This window comes from Equus caballus, chromosome 2, assembly GCF_041296265.1.
Source record: "Equus caballus isolate H_3958 breed thoroughbred chromosome 2, TB-T2T, whole genome shotgun sequence".
Lineage (NCBI taxonomy): Eukaryota > Metazoa > Chordata > Mammalia > Perissodactyla > Equidae > Equus > Equus caballus.
Window position 1 is genome coordinate 54345821 of NC_091685.1, and position 26627 is coordinate 54372447.

The window sequence follows — 26627 nt, forward strand, 5'->3', positions numbered from 1 at the left end:
CTCATACAATCTGCCAAAGCTGAATCAAGAAGAAATAGAGAATTAAAAAGACCAATCACAAGTAAAGAGATTGAAACAGTAATCAAAATCCTCCCAAAACATAAAAGTCCAGGACCAGATGGCTTCTCTTAAGAATTCCACCAAACATTCAAAGATTTAATACCTATCCTTCTCAAACTATTTCAAAAAATTGAAAAAGACTGCATACTTCGTAAGTCATTCTACAAGGCCAACATCAAGCTGATACCAAAGCCAGACAAGGATAACACAAAAAAAGAAAATTACGGGCCAATTTTGCTGATGAACAGAGATACAAAACTCCTCAACAAAATACTGGCAAACCGAATACAGCAAAATCTTAAAAGGACCATACACCATGATCAAGTGGGATTTATACCAGGGACACAGGGATGGTTCAACATCCACAAATCGATCAATGTGATACACCAAATTAACAAAATGAGGAATAAAAAACGTGATCATCTCAGATGCAGAGAAAGCATTTCACAAGATCTAACATCCATTTATGATGAAAACTCTCAATAAAATGGGTATAGAAGGAAAGTATCTCAACATAATACAGGCCATATATGACAAACCCAAGCCAACATCATACTCAACGGGGAAAAACTAAAAGCCATCCCTCTGAGAACAGAAACAGGACAAGGGTGCACACCTTCACCACTCGTATTCAAAATAGTACTGGAGGTATAGCCAGAGCAATTAGGCAAGAAAAAGAAGTAAAGGGTATCCAAATAGGTAATGAAGAAGTGAAATGCTCACTGTTTGCAAATGACATGATTTTATATATAGAAAACCCTAAAGAATCCATTGGAAAGCTATTAGAAATAATCAACAATAACAGAAAAATGGCAGGGTACAAAATGAACTTGCAAAAATCATTTGCATTTCTGTACTCTAATTACAAACTAAGAGAAAGAGAACTCAAGAATAAAATACTATTTGCAATCACAACAAAAAGAATAAAATTTCTAGGAATAAATTTAACCAAGAAGGTGAAAGACCTATACAATGAAAACTATTAAGGCTTTATTGAAAGAAATTGATAAAGACATAAAGAAATGGAAAGATATTCCGTGCACATGGATCGGAAGAATAAATACAGTTAAAATGTCCATACTCCCTAAAGCAATCTGCAGATTCAATACAATCCCAATCAGAATCCCAATGACATTCTTCACAGAAATAGAACAAAGAATCCTAAAATTCATATGGGGCAACAAAAGACCCCAAACAGCTAAAGCAATACTGAGAAAAAAGAATAAAGCTGGAGGCATCACAATCCTTGATTTCAAAATATACTACAAAGCTATAGTAATCAAAACAGGATGGTACTGGTGAAAAAACAGACCTACAGATCAATGGAACAGAATTGAAAGCCCAGAAATCAAATGACATATCAGATTTAATGCAATCCCTATCAAAATTCTAGTGGCATTTTTCACAAAAATAAAACAGACAACCCTATTATTTGTATGGAACCACAAAAGATCCCAAATAGCCAAGGCATAATTGAGAAAGAAGAAAGCTGGAGGCATCATACTTCCTGATTTCAAACTATATTACAAAGTGACAGTAATCAAACTGTATGGTATTGGCATAGAAACAGCCAGACAGACCAATGGAATAGAATATCCAGAAATAAGCCAGAAATATATGGTCATTCAATTTATCACAAAGGAACCAAGAATGCACAGTGGGGAAAGGACCGTTTCTTCAATAAATAGTGTTGGGAAAACTAGACAGTCACATGCAAAAGAATGAAACTGTAACCGTTATCTTACACTGTACACAAACATCAACTCTAAATGGATTAAAGACTTGAATATAAGACCTGAAACCATAAAATTCCTAGAAGCAAACACAGGGGGTAAGCTCCTTGAAATTGGTTTCGGCAATGATTTTTTGGATTTGACACCAAAAGCAAAAATTAAAAAGTGGGACTACATCAAACTACAAAGCTTCTGCACAGCAAAGGAAACCATCAACAAAATGAAAAGGGAACCTATAGAATTGGAGAAAATATTTGCAAATCTTATATCTGATAAGAGTTTAATATCCACAATATGAGGAACTCATACTACTCAACAGCAAAAAACAAATAACCTAGTTAAAAAATGGGCAAAGGACGTACATAGGCATTTTTCAAAAGAGACATGCAAATGATCAACAGGTACAGGAAAAGGTGCTCAATATCACTAATGCTCAGGGAAATGCAAATCAAAACCACAATGATTTATCACCTCATGTCCTTTAGGATGACATGCATCAAAAAGAAAAGAGAGAACAAATATTAGGATGTGGAGAAAAGGGAACCCTTGTGCACTATTGGTGGGAATATAAATTGGTGCAGCCATTATGGAAAACAGCATGGAGGTTCTTCAAGAAATTAAAAGAACTGCCATTTGATCGAGCAGCACCAATTCTGGGTATATATCCAAAGAGAAATCAACATCTCAAACAGATATCTGTACTCCCATGTTCATAGGAGCCTTATTCACAACAACCAAGGTATGAAGCAGATTAAGAGTACATCAATGGATGAATGGATCAAGAAAATTTGGTATATATATACACCATGGAATATCATTCACCCTTTTAAAAGAAAGAAATCCTGGGCCAGCCCAGCAGCATAGTGGTCAAGTTCGCATGCTGTACTTTGGGAGCCCGGGGTTCACAGGTTCAGATCCCAGGCACAGACCTAGCACCACGTGTCAAGCCATGCTGTGGCTACATCCCACACAAAAAGTAGAAGAAGACTGGCACAGATATTAACTCAGCAACAATCTTCTCAAGCAAAAAGAGAGAGATTGGCAACAGATGTTAGCTCTGGGCCAATCTTCCTCACAAAAAAAAGAAAGAAATCCTGTCATTTGTGATAACATGGATGAACCTGGAAGGCATTAGATAATTAAGTCAGACAGAGACAAATAGGACATGGTACCACTTATATGTGGAATCTAAAAAAAAGTTAAAATCATAGAAACAGAGAACAGACAAGTGGTTGCTGGGGGGTCAGGTAAATAGGGAGAGGTTGGTAAAAGCATACAAACTTTAAGTTATAAGATGAATAAGTTCTGAGGATAACATGGTAACCATACCATTTGTTAATACAAAATAACATTGTATTGTATAATTGAAATCTGTTAAGAGAGTAGAACTTAAATGTTCTCACCAAAAAAGAGAAATATCTGAGGTGATGGATGTGTTAATTAACTTTCACAATGTATGCACATATCAAACCATCACATGGTATACTTTAAATATCTTACAATTTTATTTGTCGATTATACCTCAATAAAGGTAGAAAAAAATAAGATAGAAAAGACGGGAGAACAAATGAATATATCCCCAAATAATGGGGTAAACTAGATGGAATTTTATATCTGAGAAAAAGAAAAACGTGCAGATAATTAAAATAGCTTGCTATATATAAAATGTGAATCCTCAGAAGTCATTTGATACTTTGACTACTGCAATATTAAGTATGTAGCTAGCTACCATAATTATACATTAAAGAGTCTCCTTGATTTTATGCAAATGTTCTCCTATATTTCTTACTACATTGGTAATAGCAATAAAACACAGCTCTGATTATCACTTAGGGACGTGACTTCCATTGCCTGCCCCAACTTAGATTTCAACTTTGTTTTCCATTCCTGCGTTTCATGTATTCCAACACCCGACCAAATGAAAATATAGTTTTTCTTCTCCATATATGGAGACTCCTCCCACCATATTTTGTACTCAAAACTTTCAATACCTTCAAGACCCCATTCAAACATCAGTTTCTTCATGAAATTTATATGCACTTTATAAAAAACAATTTTAAGAGTTTCTCTAATTTTTGTCCTGAAATTTAAATTACCAGAGATTTAGGGGTGGGGAGGTGGGAATGAAGCTCATCTCTTTAACAGTAATTACTATGTTATTCTAGAAAATGGATTTTTAAAGAAATATATTGCAACCATCTCTTTCAGTAAAAGTTTAAGTGAACAATATTAGTTGCCATTATAGCTACATACTGAAAATAAAATCAAAAGGCCATAACTTCTTCATAGAACACTCCACAAGTTATCAATTGTGGGAAGCAGGGATATAGATTACACTACCTTATTCTTCATTAAGATAGAAAGAATAAAGTAAAATAGAGAAGTGTAAAGAGGTTAAGAAAGGGAAAGAAGAGAAGAGAAGGGAGGGAAGGGGAGAAGGAAAGAAGAGAGAGAGAAAGGAAGAAATAAAACCATACTGACTACAAAAATATAACAGGGCATTCTGCCCTTGCCATTCTTTCTAGTAAGCAAAGATTTAAAGGAAAACGCTAAAGAAATACTTTCTTTAAAAAAAAAAAGACAGGCAGTAATGTGGTCAAGGAAACATCAAGAACAACACGAACGTACATTTTACATGGAGTACGCAGGAGATGTTGAAACTGCATTAGGGATTAAATACTATGGGTGTCACATATCTTAACTGTCAGCTAGTCTTGAATTTTCTTTTTTGTTTATTTTGTTTTGCTTTTTATTTTTCTGCTTAGTTTATCTTTTTAGTGGCGAGGTGCCATGCAAAAGAAACCGTTTCCAGATTGTTACAATCTTGTAATAACATCTTAAGTGTGATTCAAAGTGAAAAATGTAAACAAAATTAATAAAGCAATAACTAACAATTGAAAAAATTATTTTATGGCTTGTGTCACAGTGAAATTAATATTAACCTAAGACATCATAATGTTAACATTGTTAGCTAGCAGACTTATTAAGATTCAGGACAGTAACTAGCCTATAAAAAGTACTTAGGTTGGTTTTCCACAAAACTAAAGCAGGTCCACCTGATGTGTCAGGAATAGTAATGATATACATTAGAATGCCATGGCTTTCATATAAATTCTTCTCTTGCAATACAAGAAAAAGTTTTTAGAGTAATATGAATTACAAAAGGTATGGTATTGTGAAAAAAAGTGTCAATCGATGAGGCAGAAATCCACCTAATATTCAGAATACAGAGCCTAATTAAAATAAGTTCTTAGAGATTGAATTCTTATAGTACTTTCACATGGAAAATATTGTTTCATAGTTACAGGCTGTAATGATAAACATGAACAGCCATCTCCTGGGTCATACAATGGAAGAGATCTTAGATTGTGAATGATAGCCCAACACAGATGTGTATTTCAGGTTATTCACAATTAAATCTTAAAAACTTTATTTCAACAATTATAATTCACTAAAAGCTTCTAAAGTTGAAGTTTTTCACTCCATTTATGGGATATTTTGAATAAATATTTTCAACTGTTTTTGAATAAAATGTCATCAAAATTTAGAGGACTTGCTTGCAAAAATGTTCAATAACAATGCAGGATACATAGATTGATTTATCAAGTAACTCTTCAAAGAGTCAAATGTTTATGAAATCCAATTAATAAAAGGCAACAAAGAAAGCAAGCTTATAACAACACGCCAAAGTATTCTTTTTTGGATTCAACATCAGTATTGTCTCAAAAACAGTGTAATTCAGTTACATTAACTGTGCATATAAAAAAATGAAAATTTTGACAACTGTAGCTTTGTTCAGTAAAATATCAAGCCTCTTTGACTACAACTGTGAAATATACATGAACTACAACCAATTCCAAGTGTATCTTGGCTACACAGGTTACATAATTTAGTAAGAGTCCTGTTTTACCCAAGATGCTATGATCCATCAAATTTCTATTTATATTATCATTGCAGAAATAATTTTATCTTTAATGTTCTGCAGTTACATGTGTCAAACTATTGTCTGCAGCTATAATCTCCTTAAAATAACTACCAAATCTGAAAGTAACTCCTGATGCTTTTTCAGCAGATTTGTGCATTCAGATTGTCATGTGACCATGAGAGATGCTAAATGCTGGCAAACATTTTGTGTACTAGTTATAGATTCATCAACTCAAATGAAAGACAAAACATCAGTATTTATCATTAAGCATTAATTTTCCTTTATTTGAGCTCCCTGCTGCCAAAAGGTTACAAAAGCATTACTAAACACTATGAAAAAGGAAACGGTTGTTGACAAAACCACTGTAGCAACAACATTCCTACTACTCTTTGTAGGCACTCTGACAGGACTGATAGCCTCTATTCCTAGCAAATATTTCACTTACACCTAATCTAAAATTTTCCATGTTTCCTATTGACCCCACTCCCAGGCATGGCGGCTATACAAATCTCTCAGACCTTAGAATGCAATGTTACAACTAGCTGGTACAAGTGGCTAGCAGAGACAGCAGCATTAAATACTTCTCCCATCCCATCCAGCAAGTTAGTTGTACCCAGCCACTCATGTCTCAGCACACTTTATCAGCAAGTGCCCTTCATGCTATCTTTAAAAGAAGCTGTTAGTTACTTTCTATCTGGAAAGTGCCAGGCCTGGGTTATCATTGGATGTCTTCAGATTTAACCACATGTTAAAGTGAGAACGTTCTTCACCGCACACGTTGCTCATGCACTAATACAGACCATGGCAGAGGTTAAAATAAAAAAAAGGATGTTCACTGAATCTATCTGGGTTCATTTTAACGGAACCATTAATGGTAGCTTATATTTAATTAAAAAACAAAAACTCCGAAAACAAATGCTAAACTGGGCGTGCCACTAGGATCACAGGCATAAACCATGACTGTCCTAGGCAAACTGGGATGATGTTCACCGTACGTTTAAGTGTTATCCCCATTTAACAGATGAAGAAAGAGATGCAGGGACAGAGGCTAATTCACAGTAAAGAGAATTTATTGTAAAGCTAATTAAACTTAAGTTCAGAGCCCTTCATCTGCATATTCCCCTTCCAAGCCCTATACCTAATTTTGTAGTCACAATTTTGTATTCTTTTTTCCATTATGAAGGTCCCTCACAACCTGATCTGCTCCTATACAGAGAGGTTTAATAATTAACCCAAATTCACATAGGACTGGTGTTTTTGCTTGCTTTTTTGGGGGTTGTTTTGTTTTTAAAGATTTTATTTTTCCTTTTTCTCCCAAAGACCCCCAGTACATCGTTGTGTATTTTTAGTTGTGGGTCCTTCCAGCTGTGGCATGTGGGACACCACCTCAGCATAGTCTGATGAGCAGTGCTATGTCCGCGCCCAGGATTCGAACTGGTGAAACCCCGGGCCGCCGAAGCAGAGCGCACGAACTTAACCACTCAGCCACCGCGCCAGCCCTAGGACTGGTTTTGATTTGATCTGGAAAATATATAGTCATACAAGAAAATGGAAAAATAGTATTCATTATTTTTCCCCAGAAGAATCCTAACTGGTATCACTGTCTTGGAGTCTTTCACCACTATATTCCAAACTACACACCACTAGCACCACAAACAAACAGTCATAGAATACTACTTTCACTGTGGTACTTCTGAATTTGAATGACTCCTCAATATCCAATAGATCAAATTTCAACTTCTCAGTCTGGTTTTCAACCTCACCATCACGCAGACACATATACACATTTTTAAGTATTTAAATAAGTAATCTTATCTCCAACTATTTACATAACATTTATTTTATTCTTTTTCTCCATCAAACTTTCCTTTAGCCTTGTTTCTGATTTGCCAAACTCTCAGCTAAAACTTTCCTATGTTCTACTATTGTTCACACTGTTTTTTTTAAATCATATATTCTGGCCCCTGATCTTTCAACATTTTCAAACTTTATGGAATGTCATATTCCCCCCCCCAATAAGCTATAAATCTCTCAGAAAGAGACTAAATTTCAGTTACTTTATACTCTGACCTGGCACAGTGCCTGGTACATAGCACTCACTAAATACTTTGCACAGGTGAATATTCTAGGCCTACATTTACAAATGCAAACCTCTCCTTCACCTAAATTCAAACAGGATTTTATCTGTGCCTTCTTATGACACGGGTTGCATTCTTCAATCTAAGTTATAGAAATAAACCTCCTCCAATTAAAACAAAAAGTCTTCTTACACTGAATGTATAGTGCTGTATTTCAGATCTATAGTTGATCCCATTCTGAACAGCATATCGAGGCCCAAAGACTGGTCACATCTTTATCTTCTCCTTTCTCTCTTCTCTTACTACCACCTTCATGTCTGAGGTGGCTATGAATTTGGTGAAACAAGTCGTCAATCACCAAATACTGAAAATAAAAGAGAATCTTTTCCAAATTAAAAAGATCAGTGCTTATACCTGTCCTCTTTCAAATTTACACCTCAATGTGACTAGGAAAACACAGGGTCTCAGTGCTGACGTAAAAGTACAAAACAAAGATTAGAGTTCTAGGTCAATGATTCCCAGACAACTGAAAAAAAAAAATTATTTAATTGGTAAGACTGACAAATGATTCATATTTTTAATTTTGTCAAGAAAGGACTTGGGACCAGCCCCGTGGCCGAGTGGTTAAGTTCGCGTCCTCTGCTTAGGTGGCCCAGCGTTTCACTGGTTCAGATCCCGGGCGTGGACATGGCACCGCTCATCAGGTCACACTGAGGTGGCGTCCCACATGCCCCAACTAAAATATGTACTGGGGGGATTTGGGAAGAAAAAGCAGGGGGAGAAAAAAAGAAAGGACTTAAAATGGGAGGGGCATTTTAAGTCAAAAAAAGAATATAATTTTAGGAAAAAAAGAAAGAACCCATTAAATTGGAAAATCTGACATTACGGCTGATTAGCAAGTTTCAGGGACAGTAGACTGGGAACTGCTATCATAGATATGTCAATTAGTTTCATCTTAGACCAAATCTCTTTACCCTAAATGAGACTTTGTTTGAAATGAAATGTTATATCTTCAAAGACGTCCACAAAGCATAACACTAAAGCCAAACCAAGTAATTTAAAAATCAAAATAAGGAAAGCTTATTTCTTCCCTAGCCACCAGTCCCTTCCCTCACAAAAAAAAATCTTACATGTGACTGGTAGACTCCCCAAACAGAAGAGCAGCAAAAAGTTAAATGCCAAGTTTCTTTTATGCCAAGAAAACTTGCAAAGACCTTTGCAATTGCAAAGACGCTCCTATCAAATGATTCCACAATTAAACTGTATATCAGGTCCCTATAATACACAACAAGAATACCCTGGTTTGATTTAGTGTATACAATCAGGTTGCTACAACCAAAATATAAACTTGCTATAGCCTGCTTCATTCATTTCCTTGGAAAAAAGGTAGAAAGCCTCTTTGCAAGTGTTTTCCTGTCTTAATGCAGACCTATCTACTGTCTGCCAAATAATCCTTTCAGGTTCTTTAATACTGCCCTCCCAACCCATCTCTTCTAAGAAGCCTTGGTAAAAACTAGGTCTCCAATTTGATAATTATTTATCTCACTTCCTTTTCAGCTTTTAAGAACCTGTGTTTCATTGTTTCTCTGTAGAGCTTGTTCTGTGCAACACTGTTATCCTTCAAGGTTTAAGGTAATTTCTCTGTTCTCTAAATATCCATAGCCCTTTACATGTGCCACTTTCACAATACTCCTATTTCTACATTGCATAGCATAGCATAGCCATTAAGCATATGGTTCTCAAATAACTGTCATTGATTAGCTGGGTGACCTTGGGCAAGCCACTTAACATTAACAGTGCCTCAGTTTCCCTATCAGTAAAATGAGGATAACATTTGTACATACCTCATAGGGTTCTTCTTAAGAGTAAATGAGCTAATATACAAAAAGTTCTTAGAACAGCACTTGCTATATATTAAGTACCATTTAACTATCTAGTCTTAAAATCATTCACCTAATTCAAATCTCACCATTCTACCATAAATTCTTTTTGCGGTCCAAAGTTTTATCTTTTTCTCTTTTGAATCCCACTATACAGCTTGACAATGCCCTAAACAGGGAGGCAAGTAAAAACGTATTTGTTGAATTAATTAATGCCGAATTCTCTGATGGAGCAGCTCTGAGAGAGCTTTGTAAATGTTCTCTAGTTACTCGTCTATATTTTAAGTTCCTAACAGTTCTCAAAATTTTCAAACAAAAACTAATCCTACAACAGAGGGAAATAAACAAGTACTCAAGGATGGTCTGAGACAAGGATTAAAACTTCTACTCTATAGCAGCTCCAATCAACTGCTAGTGATTACTAAGCACTGTCTCAGATTCTGAGGCCCTTACGGCCTCATGGTCAGAGCCCCATGATCAACTAATCTTGTCTACCTTTGTTTGCTGGGATAGTACAAAGTGGAGACACTCATTTTTTCATTACCAATCTGGAGTTTGACCCTAACGAGCCCAACCTCCCCAAGAAAATTTATTTAAAATTCCATATTTTCTCTTACAACTTCACACAAGTTTTGCCTTTTACTCTATAACATATCCATGTTTACTTAAATTAAAAAATATATTTTCCTCCGATCTGTGAATAAAACTGATGCTCCAGGGAGATGCGTCACATTTCTTCTGTGGTTTCTTAACCCCCTGGTACCTAATATCTCCAGGTGCAGCACTACCTCATTTTGAGAAACACAATCCTAGACTACACGTTTCCTGAAGTACATTACTTTTGCATCCTTCCACTAGCAACCAAAATACTACTCCCTGAATAACCAGAAGATATATGACAGAATAATAATAGCACCTATATTTTAATACTGCTTAAGCATTTGTAAGATGATTTTGTATCTCATTTAATATTCACATTTTAAAGAATTCAAAAACATCAAATTATAATCATGTATCAACTAAATTGTGTGACGTTTGTAAGTGAGTTTTCACTTTTCTCCAAAGTGGAAGCATGATGCTAGAACATTAGCTAGGAATAAATCAGATAAACTTCTAAAATACGATGCTAACATATCTTCAACAGGATAAATGCTATTGCTAAAATTATCAGACATCGTTACAATACTTGAACACAAAAGCTGCCTTTCCTCTTATAAAATTCCTAATAATTTAAATGTCTTATATTCTAACCATATCATCACTGTCCTGGGTCTACTTGTGACAAAAATTGTATTTAATGGCTTAACGTTTCAATCAAAACAATTCTTTTTGTCAGGGAATTTGATCAAACGAAATTACAGGCCCACATGATTTCCATCCTAGTGGACTTGAAGGTCAACAGCAATGAACAGGTTACATAAAGCTAAATTGTCAACTCATCCTCCTTTATGTGATTAATTCTAAATACAAAACAAATTGTAAATTCTCTTGTAAGTTAAAGCAAAAAACGCTTCACTTTCCCTCCCTTGCAAAAACAAACTAAATTGGATTTATGGTGGATACGAGCCCCCACCAATGGATTTAAGGGCAGCAGGGAATGGCCTCTTCCATAACGCCTTACAAATTTGTGCAAAGACGATATATTGACGCAAAGAAATCCCTTCGAAAAGGGAGAAGCAGGGGCGAGAAGAGGGCTCAGCTGCTCAGAGGTCTCATTAGAGGAGGAGGACCCGGGAGGCGTGGGAGGGAGAGCAGAGAACCTCACCCACGGCAGGCCCCACATGTGAAGCTTTTGGAAAGACAGTGGGGGAAAAGCTGAGCTGCTTTCGGTTTAAGAGCAGAGACATGGTGCTAGGGTCCCCCGGCTTGGGGAAGATTAAAAGACCTCTCCTAGCAAGTTGCCCCCAGGCAAGGCTGTGCCCTCCCCTCCGAGGCCTAGGAAAGAGGCGCCATGACGGGAATGTACGTCCAGGGACGCAAGGCTACAGTCTCAAGCTCCAGCAGCACGACTCACCGGGAGCCCCGACCCAGTTCATCTCCCCAAAACTTCTGAGAATTCACTGGGGTTCTGACAGCTGCACTTCAGACGGCTCCGTTCAGTGCTAAGCCACAGCTTCCTCGGTTTCAGCCCGCTCCTCTCCGGCCCACGGGCCTATAGCCCAGCCTCCCTACAGCCTTTGCGGCCTGGTTAGGCTCCTTCCGGCTCTCCCGGCAGCCTCTGCGGTTTCTGCGGCGACGCTGTCCTGATAGGGCCGCAGGGGACGCCGTGGGAAAGCAGCGCGTCCTAAGGAGGAAGAACACAGCAGTTTCAACCGGTCGGGCGAAGGAACCCTCAAGAAATCAAGTGTCGGGCTGTGGCCGCAGGGTTAGTGTTTCAAACCACCCCCACCATAGTTTTATTTACTTTGCTGTAGGTCTCAGCCTTTTTTTTTTTTAGGTCAAAGAACAGACTGAGGGGAGAAAAAGAAGGCAAGAACAAAGATATGGATCCGTAATCCTCAAGATGATGTTTCCATTCCCACATCACTCCATATCCAAATCCTTTAAATATCTTTCACGTGCAGTTTCAATATTCAGTACACAGTTGTTTATTAGAAATATTGTGCTGTAGTAACTTACCATTTTGTGGGTTTCTTAGAGAGCTTGATCAAAACTGGGTTTAGCTGTAAAGACCCAAAGACTTTAAACACCTTACCGAAAAAAATCTCAAAACGAAAGTTGGATTTTAGTGATCGTTTCTGTGTTATGTTTGTATATCCTCACAAAATGTTTATCTTACACACTGTTTTATGATATTTTGGTTAGAAACTAGAAATCTCCTGTACCAAACAAATGCACAAAATGGTTTTTTTCCCCCAATTGTCATGATTGTTTTCCAGATTTTTAATCTGGGCAATCTCTCATTTTCAAATATGATACATTTTCTGTTAACTCATTGGGAAATAGTGCCTAAAATATAGTTGCCTAAAATAGGATTATGTGCCCTGGTAGACATCGTTTAATCATAGAAATACTGATTTTTGTCACAAAAATTCACCAAAGTATATCTATCATTGGTTTAAATTAAACCAAGTGAGTATAGCATTTCAGAACAAATTAGTCTTCGTCATGGAGTAGCTCATCGTTTTTCAGTACCTAAACCATACAGTCGAGTCAGAAGCAATGGCCCAGTGCGTTAGCCTTTCCTACTTTCAACATTTTGAAACAGGTACAAATTAACTAAATTAACTACAAGGGGAAAATAATTTTATAGAGGATTGACTGACCTTTTAAAATATATTCTATAGGTAGAGACATAAAGGACAGGTTGACCAATCTGTTGAGAAGAGTCAAGAAGTCGGAGCTGGATAGAACCGTGTCTTCTCTCTGACTAGAGTCACTGCTTTCCTTCCCCAGTCACAGAGAGGCAGTGGAAGTGGTAAATTAGGCTAAGGAAAGATTAATCTATGAGATACATCCTCAGACAAGATATTTGCTGGGTTTTCCTTCACAGCAAAAGACATTTCATTATGAACCAGTTATTAGGTGGTTATTTGTAACAGATGAAATATTGACCTAAGATCTCATCTTCATTGTGTTTGTGGCTCACATGAATAAGGCTAGCATGACTGGTAGATAATGAGTCAAATGCTGTGCTATTTTAGGGCCAGTAGGGCAATTAGGTAATCTCGGGTCAGGAAACAGTTCAAGAAAGGAATACAGCACAGATAAAATACTACTTAGCATTTGCTGAGAAGGCAATGCATCCCAAATCTTAAACCTTAATTTATCTTTACTGCTAAAAATTATTTACTCTCTGGTGATTTACTATCTAAACACATAATACATATTATCTACATTATACATTTTTATTCATATACTTATATATGTAGGTCTCTTTATTATAAAAATTTATTTCTGATGTTTTACTGTTTAGAAAGCATGTAGTTTTCCTAATATATGTGTATATATATATAGTCTCTAATATATATATAAAGTCTATTTAATCCTGCTCTTCCATGGTTGTTGGTAATGTCCACTGTGACAGACATTGAGAGTATCACACTTGAGAACAGAGTAATTTGATAATTATTGCTTATTTTTTAACTTTCATTCATTTTCAAGATCTTTTTTTAAGATTATTTCTCCTCTCTTAAGAAAAATTTTAATGCTTTCCCATATAAACACATGTAAAGTTGAGAAGATTGAGTGGAAATTAGGCTGAATTATGTTTACTATAGTAACAAGTGACTTTTTTTCACTCTTTTTTTCTCACCTAGTTTGAAATTCAAACTAAATTAGCATTCTTTCTGCTTTAATTGCATGGCAATATAAAAAATGAAAGAAGTATCTTGACATTCTTAGTTTCTTACTTAAATACCATATATTTCCAACTGGAATTATGTATCTGTTTTCCTATCATCTTGAATTCTTCCTCTGCCTTCCCTGAAGTCTTGAGCTTGGTCTCAGATGCTAGGACCAACCCTGACTCTTGGGGTTAGGGTAGAGTGAAGGGTGGGAGTGGAATTAAAATGGTGATAGTTACATCTGTACTTAAGTGGCTCATCATTAGGTCAAATCTCACATTAACCTTTTCCCCAGTTCTAGTAACTGGCCTCCAACCTTCCCTGCACCACAATTCCGGTAACCAAATTTCTGTCTTTCTATCTTGATTATTTTCCTCATTCTAACAAGTCTTTCACTCAAGCCAATAAAAGCTTGTTCCTATACCCTAGCTTCATTATCAGTTGATAAACTGACCTACCTACAACTAAGTGCAGGCCTGATTTGATCTCTAACCTTCTTTGCTTCTAGATTTCCCACTGCCCTGCTCCTCCCCTGATGTGGCTGTCCTATGCCAGTGATGCAGGCCACTTGCCTCGACTGCCAGCTGCTTGCTGACCGGTGTAACCCTCTGTGTAAGTGTTCTGCCTGGCTGAACATCCTCCTATCACCCCCAGCTAAGTTTACCCTGGCCCTCCACCTGTCTTATCACAGTCAGGAGATGTGACATAAAGAATTAAAGTTTATAAGGGTAAGAGATCCTTACTTTGACACATGAGAAACGTGAGATTAGGAATAAAAGATTTTGAAAATAACCACTATAACACTATGATCTCTACATACAGACTTAGAAAGTCTCAATGGAATGAATGATAGATTGTGCTGCTAATATGGTCAGCTATAAAAGAAATTTGCATGAATTTGCCACTCATGTATTAGTCAATCTGCTGAATTGAATGCAAACAAATGAAAAGAGACCTGTGATGATTCTTGAAATTCATATAGGTACATGGGAAAGGAGTTTTAAAAGTTTAAGGCTATTGTTACTTATGAAAAGGAGAATAGTTCTTTATTCACAGTAAACTGAATAATGAAGATCATTCAACACTGAAACAGGTTTTATATTCTAGCACAAGGGTTGGCAAACTTCTTCTGAAGAGGGCCAGATAGTGAATATTTTAGGCTCTGTTTCATCTATCCAGCTCTGGCTCTGTGGCTTGCAAGCCATAGAAAATAAGTAAATAAATAAATGGGTGTGGCTGTGTTCCAATAAAACTTTATTTATGGACACTGAAATAAAAATTTCATGTAATTTTCATGCACCACAAAATATTATTATTCTTGTGATGTGTTTTCAACCATTTTAAAATGTAAAAACTGTTCTTATCTCAAGGGCCATAAAAAAATAGGTGGCAGGCCAAATTTGGCCCACTGGTTGGGTTGTAATTTGCCAACCTCTGTTCTAATTTAATGCATATCTTCCCAGGCTTCCAGTTGACTAGAAATGTGTATGTATGTTGTGGGGGGTGGTGGGTGTGGGGAAGCAAAAATGCTTTTGCATATTCGAAAACACACTCATCCTTACCTAAACATTTTACATATTTAAAAGTATGCAGAATTTTGCTTGACTGTTTAGCAGTTTAAGTCCTCCATTAGGGATGTAGGGAAAATTTTTTTAACACTCTTTGTTTGAATCAAATAACCAAAGTGGGAAGTAGCCAATAGATTATCTCTAAGCCTAAACAAAACAAGCAAAACAAAAGTTTGCAAAAGACAAAGAACTCTCAAAAAAGGTCCCAGAGAAGCTATTTCCACCATCTAACTCCAGTTGGATTCCCAAATGGTTAACTTTAGGTTATAAAGTCACACACCTCCAAGTAACAACTATCTAAAGGATGCAAGAGGGTGGTAGAAGTGAAACACTGCTCTTTTTTATTCAATAGTCACCTTGTAAATAAATACCAGTGCATCAGATCTCCATTGCTAAAAATAGCAGTTGTGGGGCTGGAAGATTTTTATTGTAAGGACAAGTAAACATAGAGATGGAGATATAGCAAAGAACTATTTTCTATAATGCAGAAGACTTCTCTCCTATTTATTTACAAAATATGCCCTCAATTACGACTTGTCTGATAGATTCTGGGACTTCATGAGAAACACAGGCAGAAAAAATAAAATAAAATGGGACTGAAAAACAGATCTAAGTATTTGATAGTTTGCTTTCTCCAGTGTCCCTCCCGCTTGTCCCTTTCCTCTCTCTCCCTTTCAGATTCAGTCCATACCCTTTCAGATTCAGTCCATATCCTTTTCATGTTCATTTCATGTTGGTCCTCTTGCCCCTCCTCCCTCATCTCCCTAGCTCCTTCTCCCTCATCTCGTTTTATAGCGCTTGGAAATTTCCTTTTCTTTCTGCTCTTCCCCTTGTGGTATCTACTAAAACCTTAGAGGAGTGATGTATATTCTGAAACTTCTGTGCGTTTCTAAGTGACGCTGAGCATGCTCAGTAGCTGGGGCAGGTTTTGTCCCCCGCAGCTGCCCTGATTCGACCTTTCCCAAAATAGACATTTAACTCTTTGGACTCCTGCCTAAGGATGTAATTCGCTTTGCTTTCTCCTCATTTTCAAGGTTCAAAGGGAAGCGGCGAGGATTCCAAGGTCTCACCATCCTCACAGCCAATGAGGGGCCTGTGAGGGAGGAGCTTGGGGCGGCTTAGTGCAGCTTGAGCTTCTGAGGGAATCATCCTCAGTAGGTGCAGTGGAGTCTGAGCTCCGCTGCACCTGTCACAGCAGAACAAAATTGAAAAAAACAAAAGCAAAATTTAAGAAAAGAAGAGAAGAAATGCTGCGGACTATGGAACGCTGTAGGACTTTCTGAAACATTTGCTGGGGATTCTGGTGGATCATGATCTTTTAAAACCAATTCTTTTTGAAGCCGGTTTGGGTAATTGGGAAAATGACACATATGCTAAATGCAGCAGCTGATCGAATGAAATGGACCAGATCTAGCGCTGCTAAAAGGGCTGCCTGCCTGGTGGCTGCGGCATATGCTCTGAAAACCCTCTATCCCATCATTAGCAAGCGTTTAAAGCAATCTGGCCACAGGAAGAGAAAAGAAGCAGCTTACCCGACTGCAGAGAACAGAGAAATACTGCATTGCACCGAGACCACTTGTAAAAATTCTTCGCCTGGAGTGAATGCAGATTTTTTCAAACAGCTACTAGAACTTCGGAAAATTCTCTTTCCAAAACTTGTGACCACTGAAACAGGGTGGCTCTGCCTCCACTCGGTGGCTCTGATCTCGAGAACATTTCTGTCTATCTATGTGGCTGGTCTGGATGGACAAATCGTGAAAAGCATTGTGGAAAAGAAGCCTCGGGCTTTCATCATCAAATTAATCAAGTGGCTTATGATTGCCATCCCTGCTGCCTCTGTGAACAGTGCGATAAGGTACCTGGAGTGCAAACTGGCTTTCATCATCAAATTACTCAAGTGGCTTATGATTGCCATCCCTGCTGCCTCTGTGAACAGTGCGATAAGGTACCTGGAGTACAAACTGGCTTTCATCATCAAATTACTCAAGTGGCTTATGATTGCCATCCCTGCTGCCTCTGTGAACAGTGCGATAAGGTACCTGGAGTGCAAACTGGCTTTGGCCTTCAGAACTCGCCTAGTAGACCATGCCTGTGAAACCTATTTTACAAATCAGACTTATTATAAGGTGATCAATATGGATGGGAGGCTGGCAAACCCTGACCAGTCTCTTACTGAGGCTATTATGATGTTCTCCCAATCTGTGGCTCACTTGTATTCTAATCTGACCAAACCTATTTTAGATGTAATCCTGACCTCCTATACGCTCATCCAGACTGCTACATCCAGAGGAGCTAGCCCAATTGGGCCCACCCTATTAGCAGGGCTTGTGGTATATGCCACTGCTACAGTGTTGAAAGCCTGCTCTCCCAAATTTGGTAAATTGGTGGCTGAAGAAGCTCATAGAAAAGGCTGTTTGTGGTATGTGCACTCCAGAATTATAGCCAAGGTTGAAGAAATTGCCTTTTACAGAGGACATAAGGTAAGATAGAAATTAAGATGATGGGTGAAATGTGAGACTGTTCGAGCTGCCACTGCAGTGCTAGATACCATCTGTTGTACTGTTGATGGACCCACTTCTTTAGCGTTTTAGACTCCGATGACATCTAAACCTGTACTAGAATGTATGCTTCCTTACCCTTTTTACTCACAAGTTGTTAAAGAATTATAGAGTGCAAACTTTTCTAAAGTTTCATGAGAATAAAATTTTCAGCACTCAGTCTACTTAGCCTCAGTTACCCAAACATGCTCAGAATTATCTCTGAAGCATTTTCTTAAAACTTAAATCCTAATTGGTTGTAGAACATTAGAAGAAAATGTGTTTGGAAACTGAGTAAACACATGTCCATTGAGATGGAAAATTTAGGATGGTATTCTCTTGTTGTTACTATTGAGGGCCCTTTGTTTTTAAGAGGAAAAAAAACCCTGTCCTTTTACATGAAAGACAAGTTTAACAATTTTGCATGCCTGGTCAGCAATGGAGGGTCCTCAGTCCTAAGAAGTGCAGGAGAGTGCGTCTCACAAATGGCATTTCCAACTCTTAGTTAATGTTCAGCACAATGTTTGACACAAATAAAAAGAGGCAGTGAAATGAAATTTTGTCTGGCTTTGAGAGAAAAGCTAAGATTAGAGAAGAAATGAGGAGGAGAAAAGGAATTTCAGAACGTTATTTCTGAATACTAAAGATTTTCGACATTAAGCAGATCCCTAAAATAGTTAGCCTAATTACATAAACTTCCAGAGCATTGAAGTAACCACAGAATATTAAATACGACCAAATTTTTTAAGGTGATGCATCTGAAATCTTAATACAAATGACTTAGTACAAATGAAATATTCAGGTATTCTTAAGTTGAAATGGTATTTTAATTCCCAAGCAGAATTATTTACTTTTTGAAGCATCATTAGTTATCAAGACAAACGTTTACAGTAGTAGGAATCTGAAGAAGAAAATTTAAAGCAAATTTAGGACTTCTACTCCCCCTTGAAAATTGTCCTTATATGTTGTATTAGTCATATTGACTTGTGATTCTTCTTGAATCATTGAACTCAGTGATTTAAATTATACCATGCTGTAGGCTTCCGGCATTTAAGACAAAATCCAGCAAATTGAGTTAGTTCGAAAATGGAATCTAATTACACATATGTGTGTCATGTGTTTATTTTCAAATATTTTTGGTGTGATCAAGAAGGATAAAGTTCTAACATTGTTTACTCATGTCTTATAGAATATCGTTTAATTTTAACCTCATGCATGTAATTTTGAAATAAAAATTATAAATCACTGACATGTACTTTATATTTACTAAGTATCATGGGTTTTTTTCAATAATATAGGTGTGACCAAATTAAATAATAATGACTCATTCTTATATTAATCTGTATTTTTTAGTTGTTAGAATCATAGATCATACTATACTAAGTAAAACAAAATAATGTGTACCTATCTTTAAAGAAAGCCTTCAGACATACAATATTTACTTTTATAACTCATGCTGGGTTCTTGCCTCTTTTCCCCTCTATAGGTGGAAATGAAGCAACTCCAGAAAAGTTACAAAGCTTTAGCCGATCAGATGAACCTCATTTTATCCAAACGTTTGTGGTACATCATGATAGAGCAGTTCTTGACGAAGTATGTTTGGAGCAGCAGTGGACAGATTATGGTGGCTGTACCTATTATCACTGCAACTGGCTTTGCAGATGGTGGTAATGACATTTATGCTTAATCTTCAATATATGTTTAGGATTATTTCTCTTGAAGGTGTCACTGCTGGTTTTGTGTGAGTGAAACTGAATATGTAGCCATTTTTCTGTGGTCATTAATGGTCAGAAACAAAGGCAGACTTTGCAACATCCAATAATAATACCTGCAATGTGAAAGGAGATAAGTGGCTCAAAAGTCCTTTCCAGTTGTGAGATATTTCAAATTAATATCTTGAAAAGCAGTGTAAGTTCTCTCCATGTGTTTTAAACTTCAGTTCTGCACATCCCATGTATTTAGTCTATAAATATTCTATAACTGGATCTGCCCTGTTTTGTGATTTGAAGAGTTGGTTGACTACATTAGGCAACTAGGAATATTGTTTTAGGAAGTGCTTCACACCATGGAAGGAGATCTCCTCTACTTGTAGGTAACATAGATAAACCTCCTATGTAGCATGATTTGGTGGCATTGTGGGGGTAGGGGTTGTCAAGCTGCCCCTGTCTAATTCTAGCTATCACCACCCCAGTGGTTTTTACCAAGATTTTTCATCTTTGGGATAACTAAGAAAGATAAGGACAACAAGAACAATATTAAAACGTTCTGTAATACTTGAGATGGGAGTTTGGGTCTTAATGGGCAGAGACAAAGGGGAGTTAATTAAAGTAGCAGCATTTTCTGCTCTTCCTCCAAAATAAAACGTTCCCCCTTCTCTTTAAAAACCACTTGGTCAAAATTGGCCTTAGTGTTGAAGTAACTAAATAAAAGCATGGGCTTTGTAGTAAGACAGAGCTTAGCTCAACTCTTGGCTTTCCCTCTTCCTGCCTGTATCCTCTTAGTCATGTTAATTAAACTCTGAACCTCCATTTCCTCATCTGTAAAAGGAGAATTGGAAAGGCTACTTCAGAGGACTGTTGGGAGGATTTAACAGAATAATGTTTATAAAGTACAGAGCATGCTCTTGACGTTCTTGATACAGAGTGACAATTATTACCTAGGAAACAAAAGGCAACACTGAGAATAAGGTAACAGAATTCACACTATTTTACAGCTATTTTTGGTGTAGAATTAAGAATTAAGTTATTTGTTTGAAGTCATCTAATAAAAACAAGTAAAAGAATTACCCTATACTTTAATATTTTGAAACAGTGCTTCAATGCTTTAACCAATTATTACAAAAAAACTTGTCAAATTTGAGTCATTCTTAACCTAAAATTGTTCATTTTAGTAAATTGGAATTTGTCAATCCCATGTGATAAGACTGTAGATATACCAAATATACTCCACAACTCAACTGTCTAATACTGTGTTTAGACCACTGGGAAACTGAATTTTATCTATTTTTATGTTTTCAAAGTTTCATTTTTTAAAAAATCATTTAAAAAGTTTATATTGAATAAGGCGTTGTTAGTAATAGTATTTTTAGACATAATCCTTTCATTATAAGATAAAATAAATTGCTTTTTCAAAAAAGTATTGGAGAAAAAAATGACACAAAAATTTATGGTCTTGAGATTAGTTTTAGTAAGACACAACAAAATTATCAGATATTCATAGTGGATCTAAGTATATGGATGTTTTAAAAGGTTCGTATATAACGTATGGAGACAACACCAATGACAAGATCATGGTGTAGTTCTCTTAGTCCTTGGAAGCACGGGTCTTATTACAAAACCCCAGAGTATTCAACATAGAGCAGAGAAAATGCAGCTATTAATGGTGACAAATTAACCCCACAGAGACCAGTAAGAAGTAAACAGTGTATGCAAAGAATCTAACAATCTTATTTCTATGGGTGATGTAATAAGATATTTAAAAATAAATCCTGAAAATATCATATTAAATTAAAGAAACAACATTAAAATTTCAGATTGAAATTATGATAATCACAGTGATGCAAGTAAAATAAAGTAATTCTTAAAGCTTCTTTTCAAAAGAGGATTTTATACAAAGAGAAGCAGTATAAGAATTTCATAGAAGAAAAAAATAAATTCGTATGACAGCATTATTATGAGAAGGTGCTTCAATATCTTCTGTAATTTCTAATGTTACTATATATATGCTTATAATGTTTGTACGTATTTACTAAAGACATTTGACCTACAATGATTTAACACATGAAAATATTGTTAGCGTTTTACTCATACAAAATTATTTTTTCTAAATAATGATATATCTTTGAGGCTTTAGGTCTTGGAATTACATATCATATATTCTAATCTAATCTTCAGTCTTAATTTACACTTATGCCCTGAGTTGTCCCTTATGTTAGAGATGAATTAAATACATGATACTGTATATTTTAAAGCAAAAATAGGTGGGAAAAGTGGGTGAATGAGAGAAGAATGGCAAAGAGAAAAGGGAGAAAAAGTAGGATAGAGGAAAAAAAGACAATACAATAAAGAAGCAGGCCACTGTTCAGATCTTGACTCAGCTATTTAGTAGTTATCCATCCTTGAGAAATTTGCATAAACTTTATATGCCTCAGTTTTCCTCTCTTAACCATAGGTATAGTAATATATATCTTACAGAATTATGAAATTGTATATAATGTATTTAATGTGCTTTGAAACAGTTCTCAGCAAGTAGTAAGAATTCAGGTGGATCATTGTTAATATTTATTCTATTCTTACCATGTGGGCTCTGGCATCAGATTGCCTGGGTTCAAATGCTTACTCTTTTGCTTACTAGGCTATGACTATGGGCAAGTCATTTAACCTGCTTGTGCTTCAATTTCCTCATTTCTGAAATGGGAGAAATTATAGCAGGGTTGTTAGGAGGATTAAAGAAGAGTACATGTGTAAAACTTAGAACAATGCCTGCTTCATCGAAAATGCTCAATAGACATTTGCTGGCACGATTATTGTTGTTAAGAGAGCAAGACATTTAAAAGTGATTAGGAAGTCAGAGGTAAAAGTGCAGATAGGAGGAAGAGCTTGCATAGTTTTTTTGGAGGAGAAAAGAAAAATAGTTTTGTAGTAGATTTGTTATACCACCCACCTACAACTTCAAGTGAAATCTTATGGTTAGGACAAGATTATGTTTATATTCAAGTTCACATTACAAAATTGCATGTGGAATCATGCCACTTTCACTCAGACGAGGAGCTTAGAGGTCATCCAGTCTGGAGCCCCAGCTTTGCCTCAGGGCACACAGATGGTTAGTGGAAGCACTAAGGATAGAAGACATTATGTGATTCCTAGTGTGTTACTTTTCTTACCTTCATCACGCTACCTCCATTTAGCTATATTGGAACTTAGTCTATAAGGGACTTAACTTAGTTTGAGACCAAGCAATCGTGGGAGCTAATGCTTGAAATAGAGGCATTGAAATAGTTAATTATATATAGTTTCTATTATATTTTCTTAGAGGACATTACCCCTTTCTTTGCTTTGTATTAAGAGAAAGACTGAAATTATGTCAAGAAAATAGTTACCTGGGAGCTGTATCTCAAGTTTTTAATGTTATAGGCCACTTTTCTTCTCTTCATATCAAAAGCAGTTCCGGGCAAGGCCAGGGAAAGCTACTTATAGGTCCCTTCTGCCGGACCTTATCACAGACACCTGACAGGCAGTGAAGAGAGCACCTAAGCCACTAGCACTGCCAATAGCGTCCACATGTTGGTGATCTGCTAACGTGAGGTGGCACATCAGAAGTAGCAACTGAAAGCACTCTTAGGAATGGAACTGAACTCTACCATAACCCTCATAACATGGGTGATATTTTATTCCTAAAATGTACCTCCACCAAGATGATCTCCATAGCTCCTGCTGCAGGAGTATGTCTCATATTCAAATGCCAAATTGTTGAAATATAATTTTGTATTTGGGTCAGTTTACATATGACTACTCTCTTGTTGACCAATTATTGTCACAGTAATTATCAGTACATATCAAAGACATACTTTTTAGCTGTAATTAGCTATTCGTGTCAGGAGCTATAATTTTTAAAGTATAACATACATGCCCACAACGGCACAATCATTAGTGTACCACTCAGTGAACTGTCACAAAGTCAACCCATACACGTAAGCACCACTGAGAAGAAACAGAACCTTACCTTCATCCTAGAAGCTCCCATCCCAGAAACCCCTTCCCAGTCTTATCCTCATCTTCAACCTCCTACCCCCATCCCCACTTCCTCCTGCCCCTGCCCCCATGCCACAGCAAAGGCAGACATTTTACTGATCATTCATTAGTATTTGCTGGGTTTTGAGCCTTATATAAATAGTATCATGCAGTACGTATGAGAGTTTTAGTTGCTCCACATCTTTGTCAATGTTTGATGTGAGTCTTTTTCCTTTTAGGCATTCTTATGATTGTATAAGCGTGCTTCATTGTAGTCTTAATTTGCATTTCTCTGATGACTGAGGAGGTTAAGCACTTTTCATTTGTTTATTGGCTACTTGGATAGCCTTTTTTATGAAGTACCGATAAGTTTTTTCTTCATTTTTAAACTGGCTTATCTGGTTTTTGCTTGTTCATTTGTAAAGCTCTTGTGTATTCTGTAATGAGTAGTTTGTCAGATACACACACACACACTCAAATCTCTTTTCCCACTCTATTCTTGCCTTTTCAGTCTCTTAAGTGTCTAAGAGAAGTTCATAATTTTAATATAGTTCAATTTATCAATCAGTTTCTTTGTTGTTAGTGCTTTTTTTGTCCTGTTTAAGAAATATTTGTGTCACCCAAGGTCATAGAGTTATTCTCCTATTTTTTTTTTTTTTTTTAGGAAGATTAGCCCTGAGCTAACTACTGCCAATCCTCCTCTTTTTTTTTCTGAGGAAGACTAGCCCTGAGCTAACATCCATGCCCATCTTCCTCTACTTTATACATGGGACACCTACCACAGCATGGCGTTTGCCATGCGGTGCCATGTCTGTACCCGGGATCTGAGCCAGCGAACCCCAGGCCATCGAGAAGCAGAACATGCCAACTTAACCGCTGCACCACTGGGCCGGCCCTCTCCTATTTTATCTTCTAGAAATTTATTGGTTTTTCATTTCACATTAAGATCATCAGTTAGAATTGATGTTTATATATGGTATGAGGTAGGGTAAGATTGAGATTTGTCAAGGTGGCAAAGATAAAACATAAATGACAAGAAATAAACTCAGATTGTAAGTCCAAAGAAAAAAGTACAGAAGGGTAGCCTGCTTTTTTAATTTTTAAAAAATTAATAGACAATTTTCTTTAGAATAGTTTTAGGTTTACAGAAAAATTGAGCAGAAAGTGTTCAGTTCCCAAATTTCCCCTCCTCCCATAATTTCCCTTGTTATTTACATCTTGTATTAATGTGATACCTTTGTTATAACTGATGAACCAATATTTATACATTAGTAACTGAAGTCCATATTTTACATTAGGATTCACTCTTTGTATTATACAGTTCTATGGGTTTTGACAAATGTATTACATAACCTTAGTTTTAAATCCTTTCTCACCTTTTCAGTGAAATAGCAACAGATGTGACCGTGTTTCAATATATCCTTTTATTAGCAGAGCTGAAAATAGCAGTAAAATGAGAAGATATAATGTTAAATATTAAATCCTTAAGTGAGGCACTTTTGACAACGTATTCAAAATATTTGGTGAGGAAGATAAAATGTGTTGATCTGGGATACAAAATAGGTGAGTGCTTTAGGTCATGAATTTATATCTCTGACACTGAGGAATGTACCCTTCTCACAGAGGCTATGCAGTTGGCTGTTGTGTGCATGGCAAAATACTACTGGCACTGCTCTCACAGTACTTTCCAAAGAACAATCCGTAGAATAAAAGTCAAATGAAATCTGTCCAGAGCTATTTGTAATTTTGTTGCTAAAAGCACGAAGAAAACCCAATAGGCATTAATCTGCTAAAGCGACGTGGAAAGTACCATGCCATGTCAAACACCAGTTCATCTGTGCTAGTGTTTTTACTTCTTAACAGAGACTGTCAGTAAAAGCTACTATTTAAACTGCTTTTAACCCAAATTCATAAAATCCCATGATTATTTTAGATCACCAGCCAGATTCTCTATGAGCCAAAATTATTCTTAGTGCTTTAACTGATTCAGCAATTCACTATTTTGGTAGCTTGCTGAGAATCTTTCGGTAATTTTTTTGTGTCTATCTAAATTTTGTCACACATTTAAATGTAAGAATATCTACATTCTGTTTCCAGTCTATTTATTCGATCACATTTTTCACTCCTCACTTATACGAGCACTCAAAGCCTTTCTTTTTTCATTCCTCAGGGAAACTCACTCACTTCAAGGGGGCTAACAGGAGTCCTCTAGAGCAGTGACAATAGTAGGGCTAGGAGGAACCACATTGGACTATTTGTCCTCTTTTTTTTTTTAAAGATTGGCACCTGAGCTAACAACTGTTGCCAATCTTCTTTTTTTCCTTCTTCTTCTTCTCCTCCGCAAAACCCCCCAGTACATAGTTGTATATTCTAGTTGTGAGTGACTCTGGCTGTGCTATGTGGGACACCACCTCAGCGTGGCCTGCTGAGCGGTGCCGTGTCCGCGCCCAGGATCCCAACCAGCGAAACCCTGGGCTGCCAAAGTGGAGCTCAGGAACTTAACCACTCGGCCACCGGGTGGCCCCTAGACTATTGTAAAAGGGCCCCATGAACTCATGGTGATTCTCATACTCGGGTGAAATCAGTGCCTGACACCAACCCATGCTGTAACTTGATCAAGCTGTTTATCATTCAGTTGGCATTGCTTGAAGTTTCCCTTCTCTGTCCTGTTGCTTATACTATACTTATGATCTATTGAAATTATATGTGGTCTTCAAGGCCTCACTCACAGTCTACTCCTCCATGAAGCATTTCCTGTCTCTTGCAGCAAGAAATGATCTTTGCCTCCTCTAAACACCTCCCATTAACTCTCTTCATAGGCTGCCCTGCAT

General features: G+C 36.8%; 1 protein-coding gene and 1 pseudogene across 3 annotated transcripts in view; one reads left to right on the forward strand and one right to left on the reverse strand.

The window, feature by feature from the left end:
* Positions 1-10851, reverse strand: part of LOC138923125 (regulator of DNA class I crossover intermediates 1-like) — a 71475-nt pseudogene extending 60624 nt beyond the window's left edge.
* A 1047-nt stretch (positions 10852-11898) lies between these two features.
* Positions 11899-26627, forward strand: part of LOC138915056 (ATP-binding cassette sub-family D member 2-like) — a 57947-nt gene continuing 43218 nt past the window's right edge. For all 3 annotated transcript variants that reach the window (XM_070261199.1, XM_070261197.1, XM_070261198.1), the window contains exons 1-4: positions 11899-12041; positions 14471-14574; positions 16565-18010; positions 19554-19734. In XM_070261199.1, coding sequence (XP_070117300.1) covers positions 16892-18010; positions 19554-19734 — 1300 coding nt within the window. In that variant the 5' untranslated portion in view covers positions 11899-12041; positions 14471-14574; positions 16565-16891. The remainder of the gene's footprint in view (positions 12042-14470; positions 14575-16564; positions 18011-19553; positions 19735-26627) is intronic.